Here is a 13,375-nt window from a genome sequence, read left to right on the forward strand (position 1 = left end):
CACACACACACACACACACACACACACACACACACACACACACACACACACACACACACACACACACACACACAGACACACACACAGAGAGAGAGAGAGAGAGAGAGAGAGAGAAATAAATAGAAATATCCTCACTGCACATCTTTAAAACTTTAACACACAATATTGTTAGTGTTCACATCATGAGATGTCTGTTGTGTTTATGCGCGCATGACGGACTCTGAGAGACGAAACGCGCGTGATGTTATGACTCTTTCTACTCGAATTATAAATATATCATAACGACGTTATCTTTTTTTGATCATTTAATAATTCGGAATGTCTTCATCTTAATGTCAATCTGTGGTAAGTTTGATTTCTACTCAACATCTTAGAGGATTTATTTGTGTGCATATGTCTATAAAACACTGAAGAAAGTGGCGCTCTGTGGTTTTGTGTTTTTTATATAGTTGTGTGTAGTTGTCTAGTTGTTAATTTGTAGGCTAGTTGTACTTCAAAAAAATAACTTTCTTACTTAGTATTTTTGTCTGGTTTTCAGTACAAATATCTAAAAAATTAAATGAAGATGAATTTTCTTGATGAGCAAAATGACATTAAAAATAAGTCTAGTTTTTAGACAAAAAATATAAAATTTAAGTGGAATTTGAGCTTAAAATAAGCAAAAATAAATAAAAGCAATTATTCTTTTAGGCACAAATTCACAAATTGTATATATTCTGACTAAAAACTATACTTTCTTTTTTAGGTTTCCATTTTGCTCAAATACATCTTGATTTAAGATTTTTTAGATATTTGTTCTGAAAACAAGACACAAATAGCCTACTAGTAAGTAAGAAAGTCATTTTTTGCAGTGTGAGAACCAAACAATAATTGTATTAATGTGTTTATTGTTATTTTGCTTTAGAAATGAGATGTAAACACTCCTGCTATTCATTTTAAACAAGTAAATAATTCTTCTTATAAAGTGTAAACAGGTTTAAGTAATGAAAGTGATTATCTGCTGGAAACAACTAGTAGATAAAAGTGAAGATGATGATGTGCAGGTGTGTGAGTGATGTGTGATGATTTTTCTTTGGCCAAAATATGTTTAAAATATGCTAAATACATTTTGTAAAAAGTAAAGTTTAATTTAAAATATATGTTTGAATTTGAAAAATGTATTTTATGGGGCAACAAATACATTTGTAATTTTACAAACCAAACGAAAAAATATATTTTTCCTGGCCAAATCATAAAAGTTTGTATAAATAGAAAACAATATTTAATTTTAAACTTATCAAACCTATTATGTTTACAGGTTTGTAACATATAAAGTTTTTTTTCCAATGGGACGTGAATATAAATGCTTTAAAATATATTTAAAATATACGAAATATTTCCAAAAAGAGTGAATACATTATAATGGTGAAAAATACATTTTTGTAAATATATTTCAAAATATAATTCAGTATTTTTCATACATATATGTTTGGCCATTTTTTGTATAAGAGATCTTGAAGAACCATAAAGATTGTCAGTTTCATGAATTTATCTATAAATCTTGACATTATTTTATGAAATCCACTTCTAATGCCAGTAAGTTGTATTTGTACAAAATCTATTTATTTTAATATCTATTTATTATAACTATTTCTTATAAATATGTTTCCCTTTAGCATGTTTGACTTCTGTATGTTTATGACTTCTATGTAAAATGTTAAAGAGCTGAATATTACACAGACTGGGTTAAATATTATAGTGTTGCTCTAAGTCCTGCTTTCTCGAATTTTCAGGAAATTGAAAAGATATAAATGTTTTGAACATCTGCAGTGATTTTGTGTGTTTTGTGTTACAGATTCTTCTGTTCTTTGTCAGAGCACATCGTCTATTAATGTTGCTGTTTAATCCTTTCTTAAATGAACAGTCTTTGCATGCACAGCAGCTGTCAATCATCCTTTAACCCTGCCCACTTTATTTATTATTTAAGAGTGTTATGAGTGAAGTTATGTTAGCCAATGAGAGACAGAGCTTTAAGGAAGAGGGAGGGGTTATTATTTTGACACCTGAGGATGTCCTCAGTAATGCTCCGCCCCCAGCTCCTCCCCTTCCTCCTTCCCTGCTGATGGAAGAGCCTTCACAGAATCAGAAGAGGAGGGTACGGACCTTCTACTGGAAACCCATTCCAGAGGAACGCATTAAACAACACGAGAGGCCAAACTTGTGGACCCACGGCGGAGAACACACGTTACACATCGACATCAGAGCTATCGAGGAACACTTCGGACAGCACGATGATGACACGCAGTCGTCCTCGATGAGAGACATGAAGATGGCACAGAGACGAGGTTCTCTGAAGGATCTCAGACAGCAGGTCAGTTGAAGGATGTTGATTAGTTTAAATTATTTATTTATGTGTAGTGTGGTGTAAACTGTGTGTGTATTTTCATCAGATCACCATCATGAATTTCAAGAGAAACATGAATATCTCGATTTTCCTCAAGCACCTCAAAAAGTAAGAATAAACTCTTAAAAATAAAGGTGCTTCATGATGCCTTTTTTGTTCTTCAAAGCACCTTTAACATCTAAAGAACCTTTCTGTTTCACAAAAGAGAGAGAGACAGAGAGAGAGAATGATTCATTGGTTGTGTGTTCAGGTCTGGTGAGGATCTTCTGGAGGATCTTCTTCATGGGACTCTTCATGAGACCTATAGTGAGGAGTCTCTCAGATCTCTACTGAAGCTTCTGCCAGAGGATGAGGAGGTTAAAGACTGCGCTGATGATGATCAATGACTCTCAAGATGATCAATTATTGATCTATGATTGATGACTTTTTATTTATTGACAGGTGAGAAGTCTACAGATGTTTAGTGGAGACCCTAAAGATCTGACAACAGCTGATGGATTTATGTACCGACTCATCCATGTGCCCAGGTAAACACACAGTCAGTGATGGAGTTTCATGCCTTAGATCAGCCCACTTTAATTCATGATTAAATCTTCAGTCGTCTACACAAGTCTGCAATAGTGCACTTTTCTTTGTAGCCTTGCAATTCATTTTATTTTTCAAATATATCATTTCCAATTCAGTGCAAATATAGTAGCCTAAACAATTATGATTTTACCATAAGGTATTTTAATATTATTCAATTTTTCCTCTATATTTCTATAAAATAAATGATGTGTCTTGAGATTACCTGTTGCATTGAAAAAGTTTGGAAAGAAAGATTTATGATGTATGCAGAAGAAACAGATGGAAAATAATCTTATCTTTTTAGTACTTAGATCATTAATGTAGGTCTACTTTACGTCTGATTCTCACAGACAGAGTCTGAATCTCTGACAGCATCTGAATCTGTTGTGTTTTCAGGTATGAGCTCCGTCTTGAAGCTCTGCTGTTAAAGAGAGAGTTTTTCTCTTCGTGTTTGTCTATGAAGCAGGAGATCGCTGTAGTCCAGACTGCTATAACAGGTGATGAACATCATTCTGATGACTGTGGTTTGATATCACTACAGTCTCTGCTTACTGTATCTGTATGTATAAACACGGTTGATAAATGTTTGTTTTACAGAAATATTGAACTGTGAGGAGTTACACGGCGTCCTTCATTTAGTACTACAAGCAGGAAATCTATTGAATGCTGTGAGTGAGTTTTGTTGTGTTATCATTGTTGTTATATTGCTGGATACAGACATGAATGACAATATCATCAACTATGAGGGCATTTTTAAAAACTGGCCTACCTAAGAAAGTGGGACAACTAGCCCCGGTCATCTCTGCAGTAGATACAAACACACAAACATGTCATCATCAGACATCTTCATTAACTCATAGATGGGTGTTTTTTGTCTCTCAGGGTGGATTTGCTGGTAATGTTGTGGGCTTTAAACTTTCATCTCTGCTCTCACTCGCTGATACTAAAGCCAACAAACCTGGAATGAACCTGATGCACTTTGTAGCTCTGGTGAGTGTCAGTGAGTGTGTGTGTTTGTGTGTGTGTGCGTGTGTGTGTGTGTGTGTGTGTGTGTGTGTGTGTGTGTGTGTGTGTGTGTGTGTGTGTGTGTGTGTGTGTGTGTGTGTGTGTGTGTTGATCTATGTTGGTGTTTGTGTTGATCTGTGGTTGTGTTGATCTGTGGTTGTGTTGATCTGTGGTTGTGTTGATCTGTGGTTACAGGAAGCTCAGAAGAAAAATTTGCTGATATTTCCAGAGAAACTTCTTCATGTTCAGCAAGCAGCTCAGTAAGAACGTTCATCTCATTCGCTCTTCATTCATTCATTACTGTTATTTATGCTAAAGGTTTTATTATGAGTGTGTATCACAATCCAACACTGTAAGATTTGTGCAGATGTGATTAAGTGTACATTAATATGTTTGATATTGTGTGTTTGTGTGTATGTAGTTTGTGTGTTGACAGTATACATGTAGAGTTGAGTTCTCTGAGCAGAAGACTTCATCAGGTTCAGATGAATATTCACACAGATGATGATTTACAGACACAATTTCACTCATTCCTTAAGGTAACACAACATTAACTATTTAACTCATGGGCATCGGAAGCAAAAAAATATCATTGGTCTTCAAAAGTGGGTGGGTCTTGTCCCATCCATATATAATGATTCCAACGCCCATAATTTAACTTTGGAACCTCATGCATGTTTACATACCATAATTCATCTCATCTGCTTTTAACTATCAATAAAGGCAATAAAATAAATGTGTGTGTGTGTGTGTGTGTGTGTGTGTGTGTGTGTGTGTGTGTGTGTGTGTGTGTGTGTGTGTGTGTGTGTGTGTTTCAGAGTGCAGATGAAGCTTTAACAGATTTAAGGGTGTGTTGTGATGAGATGGTGAATAAAGGAAACTCTTTGATTGATTTCCTCTGTGAGGACAAAGAAACGTTTAAACTGCACGAGTGTTTCCAAATTTTCCAGAATTTCTGCTCCAAATTCAAAAAGGCCGTTCAGGTAAAATGAATAAACACACACACACACACACAGATTGTGTAAGTAAAGTTTGTTTGAATACTGAAGTAATAAATGTTCTGTCTTTAGGAGAACGCTGAGCGAGAAATGTGGGAGGAGTCTCGCCGTAAACGTCTCAAGGAGTCAGAGGACAAGCGTCACTCATGGGCGGCTCACGAGGGTGTGAGAGGATCCTTCGGCTTGAGGTCCAGCAGTGAGGCATCTTTAAAGAGGGAGGGGCTTCTGGATCTCCTCAGGACACGCCCACAAAATCCTCATAGTCCAGTGCTGGAGTTCGGGAGTGTCCATCGCTTTCAGCAACAGAAAGTCAGCAATGAATCAACAGACCACCGAGATACAGAGACACAAACACTTCCTCCCATACACACACTGTCCATTACACACTCAGCATCAGAGATACACACAGACACACACAGATCTGATCTCCATAGAAGTCCCATAATCAAAACTAAATCTGATCCAGACACCAGCACAACAAACTTCAATCCAGAGGAAACAAAGATACAAGAATCAGAGGAACACAACCTTCAGTGTCAGCAAGCACCAGAAGATGAAGAGATGACCTCACATGTGAGCTTAGCAAGAGAATCTGAAGTCATCTGTGAAAGTCAAAACCAAACTGAGATCTCAGCTGAAGGCGTACAGCCAACATCTCAATGCACAAACAAACAGGTGGAGTCTCTCAGAACCAGTGCTGGATCTATACAGCTGAACCAAACAAGAACCAACACGTCCCTGCCGAAAGCCCTTGACTCTAAACGCAGATCAACACCTTCTTCTAAACTCTTATCTTCATCTAAACCATCACCATCTCCTAAAACCTCCTCTAAACCATCACCATCTCCTAAAACCTCCTCTAAACCATCACCATCTCCTAAAACCTCCTCTAAACCATCACCATCTCCTAAAACCTCCTCTAAACCATCACCATCTCCTAAAACCTCCTCTAAACCATCACCATCTCCTAAAACCTCCTCTTCATTCTCAAAGTCTTCACACCAGCGACCCATTCGCACCCCGATCGCCTCTGAGACCCAGAGCTTGAGGAAGATTGTTCCCATCAGTCGACCCGGTTCCTCTGGTCCGCAGAATCCCGAGCGGAAATCTCCTAGTCGAGGTGCCCTCAACATTTCCAGTGCCAAGAAAAGGGAATCAGTTCGGCCGACCCCTGAGGAGAAGATGTGTCGCGTTACGCTACGAGCCTTGGCCACTCCCACCGTTCCAAACCTCACCCGCTACTCCCACCCTGCTCCTGGCTTCACTCGCGACACTGTGGCGTCCACCACACGACATGGCGTCGCTCCTGCCGACAGATCAAATCAACCCTTTACAGCCAACCTTAAACGACCACAGCTGACCCGCACGGCATCACTTCGACTCTCACAAACTCTCAGTCGAGATCCCAAAAAGAGCAGCGGCGTTATCTCCAAAAACTCTCAAGAATCACTGAATAAATCTGTCAAAGCAACTTGGAAGTAAAGAGACACACACAGTTGTAATAATACTAGAGGAAAATAATCCCTGCTAAAAAAACAATAGACACCATCACAGAAATTCTATTGGTTTTATTGGGAATTGTATTGGTTCTAATGGAATATGGCCCAAAACACACTACAGTGTAGTGGTTTTAATGGTAAAAGCTAATGATTCCTATAAGTATTTTAATGGAAACCATTAGAAGTTTTATTGTTTTTTTCAGCAGGGATGCTGAAATCATAAACGTATTTTTGTATTATTTATATCATGTAGTTATTATTGCACAGTTCATCTGTGTGTACGTCATTTAAACAGAATTTATCATTTGAAGATATTTCAGTAGATGTCGAGAAAAAATGTAATTTATTGAAATAAAATTTGAAGCCTAATCAAACTTGAGACAATGTACAATTCATTCGTTTTGTTATTTGACGCAAATGTTTATATTTTATGAATAAGTTGAGCAGCTATAGTGGATTTTTTATTATCTGACGTCTTAATCAGAACATTATCACACAATAACATTCTTGAAATAATGTGTAACTTGACACAACTCTAGACATTCATTTTTCTTAAAGTGCCATCCTGTCCAAATGCCCATCACAGTAGACGAGTCAAGAAAATGAAAACATAACAGGAGAGTTTTGTCAATTGTAAAACTTTGATAACTTTGAAACTAAAAGTAGTTTTATTCATTATCTCTTAAACTAATCGACTCCAAACACACACACAAAGTCTGTTGAGATGAAGTGTTGACTCTCAGATGGACGTTGCGTGTTTTTTGCAGACGAAGCGATAGAGTCGAGAGCAGTGGTCATCATTATAACGCCCATCATGGTGAAAATGGGCGCAGTCTTCACCTCCTCCTAAACCATGAGCCTCCCAGTTATCAGGCTGTCCTGGCATCCATTCACTACACACACACACACACACACACACACACACACACACACACACACACACACACACACACACATCATGGTTTCTGAACAACATCTCTGTTATCATGTGATTTGTGAAGGATGACATCACACTCACCTTCTCTCCATCACGTACGGCGTTCCATCTAACCACTCCCACTCACCTGTGCGTTCATCAGTCAGACCCAACCAGTAATACAGAGGTTTAGTCTTACTAACCACAAACTCCTAAACACACAAACAAATACAAATCATACCCAGTATAGAGTTTCACACACACAATGTTATCGTTCATTGACTCTTCTGTAGCTGAATGAGACTTCTGCTGACTGTTCTGTTGAATGATATTTTTCTAGTTCGGTTTTGAGTTTTGTGTGTGTGTTTGTTTGTTGTGAATCTTCTCAAACCTTCTCCTGTCTGTTTGTTAAGATGAGTAACTCTGCGTTCATTCGTTCACATTCGTCTCTGGCGGTGTTCCACGGCATCCCATCATCAGAGAAGAAGTAACAGTTTGTGGAGAAGAGAAACCATCCATCAGTACAGCAGAGATCCTGTGTGTCTGAAGACAAATATTACTCCAGAATCTGTCTTCTGTTGCTTTACTGAACTCATTTCAACTGAAATTGCTTTGCTTTGTCTTTACAAAGTAACAAAACTGATATTTTGATATATTGTAGTAATATTTTGATACTATAGTAAAATACTGTGGTGTTACTTACTGTTTCTGTTGCTGATCTTGTTGATATGACATTTGAGCTCTGAAACCTTGCTATGAAGAGTCTGTAATGCACCAGACACTACACACACACACACACACACACACACACACACGCACATACTTTTATAAAGGCAAACTGTGTGTGTGTTTGTGTGCGTGCGTGTATGTTACGTACTGTCATTAATTTGTCCCTGTAGTGTTTGAAGGTCAAACTCCAGACTGCTGATGTCCAGATGAACTTTATGTCCTGAACAAACACAAGTCTTTATGATTCTTCATCCATTGTAAGTTTATTACTCTACACAACACAACACATCAAGTAACAACAGAACACAAAAGAGTTTGAAGGAATTGTTCACCCAAACACTAATATGTTTAAAGCACATACATTTATCATCAGGTTACCCAAATGACTCCAGTTGGTTACTAAATGCTTTCTGAAGCATGAAAATACATTTGTGAGAGGAAATTATTAACATTTTGAGCTCAATTAATTAAAATCACATTTGTAAACAAGAAATGTATATATGGCGCCATGTTAATAACTTCAAATCTCATTGGTTCTTGCATACATGGATCCGGAAGCTCAACAGAATATAAAGTCAAATAGGCGTCTCATGGCACGAGGGTGAATAAATGATGACAGATTTGACATGTTTGAGTGATGTTTTGCATTACATTTACAGCCCATTTTACCTCCATTAAGTGACAACATTTATAAACTGTACGTGCGTGCATGCGTGTTACCGTTCTCTTCTAGATGTTTTGCTCTTGTATTTGTGCTCAGTAGCGTTTGGCTCAAATTCTTCATGTTTGTCTCTGTTGCTGTGAACTTACTCTCAAACTTCCCATCTAACAAAACACAAAACAATTGTTAGTCTGTGTCTTTAACTGTGTGTTTTTGTCAAATCCACATATATTTTATGCTAGTTTAACTTAAAAAATTAGGTTAAACAATTTCAACCTCGTTTAATAAGTTATGTTAACTTATCACAAGCCAAAAATAGTAGATTGAATTGACTTCTTGTTTTAATGCTGCATTTTTTTATAGTGTGATAAAATGTCTAGTCAATTTTTTAAATTAGGAGCTTTTAGAAAATAAACATTTGTTTGATAAATTGTTTAAATCATGGATTAAATAATTGACTAATAATGGAAGTGTGTTGTTGTTGTGTTTGTTACTTACGGCTTACAGATACAGTAATGATTAACACCAGCAATATTACAGCTGTTAGACTGACAGCAGCACACAACAACCATGCAGAACGGCCAATAGAAGATGCACCTGTGAACCTGGACACAGACTCTAACACAACACAACACATTAACACACATAAACATGAACAACACCACATACACACACGCACGCACACACACACACACACACACACCTTTTTGCCAGAATTGTGTATCATCACTGTTGTCTTGGTTATCATCAGTATATTCATGTCCCACAGAGCTGCTGTCTGATGTACTGACCCTCATGTTCAAAACCTGAAACACACACACGCACACGCACACACACACACACACACACACACACACACACACACACACACACACACACACACACACACACACACACACACACACACACACACACACACACACACACCAAAAATAATTACAGTTTTTTACAGACACTAGGACACATTTCTCAATACTCTTAGGTCACTTTTGCAAAACTCTTCACACAGTGAGCTCAACAAAAGTCTTTGTGGGATAAATTGAGGATGAATTATCATTGCTTTGGCACAAAATGCATTCAATAACTACATCTGTCAAATTTCATGAATTCTTTTCTCACTCAGACACAACAACTGTATTTAAAGAAATATATTTTAAATCTTAAAAAGAAATGCTATAAAACAATTGGACAATTGGACCAGCCACAGCTGTCCACTGACAACTAGATTAGCATTACTATTGTATCTGTATCAGTGGACGGTGTGTATACAAATTATGGTATTTTGGAATTTTGGCAAAAAAATAAAAATAAATAAATGACATAAAATATTGAAGAATTCTGCATCATGTCTGATTCATTCCAGTAACACATAATGCAGTGAATTATAAACAGAGAAAACCTTGTATAATGCTGTATGTTATTAGTGTTTTTAGGTCATTGTTTTGTGGGTGACAAAATGTGTTTGTCGGCTGTCGACCTTTGCTAGTGTTCTGGAAGAATGAGTTGATTTGAGACGTGAATAAAGTATTTTGGTAGTTGTAGTGCATTTTGAATGTGAAATGAACTGCTTTGCCAAGCTGAAAGTTTGTTAGGAGAACTGTGTGAAGAGTTTTGCAAAAGTGACCTAAGTATTGAGAAGTGTGTCCTAGCGTCTGCAAAAAACTGTAACACACATTCACAAAATCACAAAGTAACTGTAGGCTGTCAGAAAGCACACAATCATCACAAGAGAATAATAACTGAATCTTTTGTGATGTGTTTTTTTTGTTATGTGGTCTTGTTGTGTTACCTGAATTTATGACATCATACTGAGATCTGACACAAAGTATTTTCAGGCAGTTTGGTTTCAATAGAAGCTGTTTTAACACTAATGGTAATGTTTTCAGTTTTAAATATGTTTATATATTAAAAAATACTTTGTTAATATATCAGTACTTAAGTTATTCTGTTAAGAAATATTCAGTAATTGTCAAACATTGAGTCTCTGTGTGTGTTCAGCTACACAAATATACTTCATTATTATTAAAGTAGTAACAGATGGAAACTTTATTCAATACTGAACACATCTTTAAATGTGAAACTCTAAAGATTTGAATTGAAACATATTTAAATACTAAGAAATACATTTATTTACTCATCAATGTTTCAGGAAAACAGCTTATTATCTCTGTAAGCTGTTTTTTGCAAAGTAATGAGAATTATGATTAAATTTGAAAGAAAGAAAAGCTCTGTAAAGTTGTGTCTCTTTACTATCTGTTGACTCACACCAGCAAACATCACCCGGTCGAATATCTCCTCAGATAACTCAAATCACAAAACAAAATTACTGCCATAATATAAAATCATTGTTTTCTTATTTAAAGTTTGTGTATTTTGTAATTGTTTAGATATTTAAAGAAATCAGATATTCAGTTCAGCAACATGTAGGTGTGTAATATCACTCGCTAACTATCAGCTTCCACCAATTAACTCTTTTTAAACAGTATTCATTACTAATGATGAGAAACTTCAAATGAAACCGTTAACTTACCTGACTGAAAACTGAGATTCAACCGTGTTATGTGTGTGTTTGTGTCTCTGTACTTTGAGCTTTTGTTTAAACTGCAGAATATTTACTTTGTGTGTGCGTGTGTGTGTGTGTGTGTGTGTGTGTGTGTGTGTGTGTGTGTGTGTGTGTGTGTGTTTGGTTGGGAGTAAGGTAAGTTTGTGCTACATATGCAAGCAGCAAGTTTCCAAACTTCAGTTTGATTGTAAGGTGCAGTGTGTAGATTTTCGTGCCATCTAGTGGTGAGGTTGGGAATTGCAACCAGCAGCTCAGTCCACATATGACGTTAAAAAGTGGACAAAAGTCTGCAAGCATGTGAATCAAGCGCGCATGCAAATTACAGCAGCACGAGCACAGTGACAAAGCTTGCACGTAAATTAGAAACCTGCAGAAATCGCAAATCCCACCGTCGAACACAAAAACCAAGACTGTGCGCGTAAATCAATAATTGCGAGGGGAATAACAGACCCCTCGAGTACAAGTAGTTTGCTCACGCGCAGCCGATCTGCTCGCGCGAGCTGCGATTCTACACGCGCGAGAATATGATTCTACACGCGCGCAAATCAGTTTATCACTCAGGGCGCGGGGCACCACGACTTTGTGACATCAAACGCCATTGGCCCCTGCTACTACTGTTGTGATTGGCTGTTGCTGTTGCTGCCGCCTCAAGTGTTTAAAATCTTTTTTACATTATATGCTTATGCTTAAAACGTATTGAGATAATATTTCTTTCCAAACAACTTTATAAGTATAATACATGTTTTATAATCATTATCTAGTCAATTTAATAGTCAGGCTTGAGGATTCACATTAGTTGTTCAAACGTAAAACGAGAGGATAAGGAAGAACGGCTGAGCACCACTAGACTAACAGTCCATAATAATTGATTGAACAATAATAATTGAACAGGATTACTAATTAATTACTTTGATTAAGGGAAGTTAAAATTGTTAACATAAGACTTGTTACTTGTTACAAATTACAATTATTTGAATGCAATATAATGAATGCAATATAATCTTAAAATAGACAAATTAGGATTTTTTTTACATCATGTTCAAAAATAATAATTATAAAACGGGCAGTTTTGGTCGTTCATTCTGAATCTGACAGAGTGGTTGAAAAATATATATCGTCAATTAAAAGAAAATGCTTCCCTGATTTGATCAGTGCAGTTAATAATTCAAGTAGTTGCAGAAATTAGTATTTTCTACAATTTTAAAAACTTGCGTCTCATTACAGCTTTTACTACAAAGCAAAAATACAAAGTAATTTTGCCTCCAAATTGTAGTGATTAACCAATATGAACAATATATTAAACATGATTATAAATATGAAAATATAATGAAAATATGATTAAAGACTGTGGTGTTTATTTTCATAAAACATTCCTCTAATTTATACATAAACATTTATTTCGTGCAACTGTTGAAGTGTGGATCAAATATGTTTGGAAGCATGCTTAAATTTACCTGCCAGCGTTTTTAAAAGAGTTGCCACCCAGCTTTAGTTTAATGCCTTCCAGAAAATTTTTCTTCTTTAAATATATAAACATCAAATATATGAAATGAAAGAACAGACCCTCTGCTTTCAAACAAACAAAAAATATGTTTCATCCTGAATGCATCAGTGTTTAAGTTGGAAGCATTTTCTTTTAATTGACTATATATATTTTTCAACCAGTCTGTCAGATTCAGAATGAACGACCAGAACTGCCCGTTTTATAATTATTATTTTTGAACATGATGTAAAAAATCCTAATTTGTCTGTTTTAAGATTATATTGCATTCATTACATTATATTCAAATAATTGAAATGACCAACATTATTATTAACAGGAAAATATTCAGTATTAAGTCAATTCCAGCAGTCTTATGTTAACAATTTTAACCTCCCTTAATCAAAGTAATTAATTAGTAATCCTGTTCAATTATTATTGTTCAATCAATTATTATGGACTGTTTTAGTCTAGTGGTGCTCAGCCGTTCTTCCTTATCCTCTCGTTTTACGTTTGAACAACTAATGTGAATCCTCAAGCCTGACTATTAAATTGACTAGATTATGATTATAAA

General features: G+C 36.1%; 2 protein-coding genes across 2 annotated transcripts; one reads left to right on the forward strand and one right to left on the reverse strand.

Moving 5' to 3' along the window:
• The first annotated feature begins 110 nt into the window (after nt 1–110).
• Nucleotides 111–6,780, forward strand: LOC129430361 (uncharacterized). The gene is made up of 12 exons (XM_055187515.2): nt 111–345; nt 1,835–2,350; nt 2,430–2,491; nt 2,634–2,739; nt 2,825–2,910; nt 3,347–3,447; nt 3,548–3,618; nt 3,833–3,940; nt 4,151–4,215; nt 4,377–4,494; nt 4,774–4,938; nt 5,026–6,780. The coding sequence occupies exons 2-12, from the start codon at nt 1,973–1,975 to the stop codon at nt 6,433–6,435; spliced, it is 2,670 nt and encodes an 889-aa protein (XP_055043490.2). The 5' UTR covers nt 111–345; nt 1,835–1,972; the 3' UTR covers nt 6,436–6,780.
• asgr1a (asialoglycoprotein receptor 1a) lies at nt 6,779–11,441 on the reverse strand. The gene is made up of 9 exons (XM_055187518.2): nt 11,289–11,441; nt 9,462–9,564; nt 9,257–9,376; nt 8,818–8,922; nt 8,246–8,317; nt 8,072–8,149; nt 7,760–7,911; nt 7,471–7,580; nt 6,779–7,345 (listed from the first exon to the last, which is right to left on the reverse strand). The coding sequence occupies exons 2-9, from the start codon at nt 9,553–9,555 to the stop codon at nt 7,192–7,194; spliced, it is 885 nt and encodes a 294-aa protein (XP_055043493.2). The 5' UTR covers nt 9,556–9,564; nt 11,289–11,441; the 3' UTR covers nt 6,779–7,191.
• Between the last annotated feature and the right edge of the window lie 1,934 nt (nt 11,442–13,375).

Source organism: Misgurnus anguillicaudatus, chromosome 13 (genome assembly GCF_027580225.2).
Source record: "Misgurnus anguillicaudatus chromosome 13, ASM2758022v2, whole genome shotgun sequence".
Classification (NCBI taxonomy): domain Eukaryota; kingdom Metazoa; phylum Chordata; class Actinopteri; order Cypriniformes; family Cobitidae; genus Misgurnus; species Misgurnus anguillicaudatus.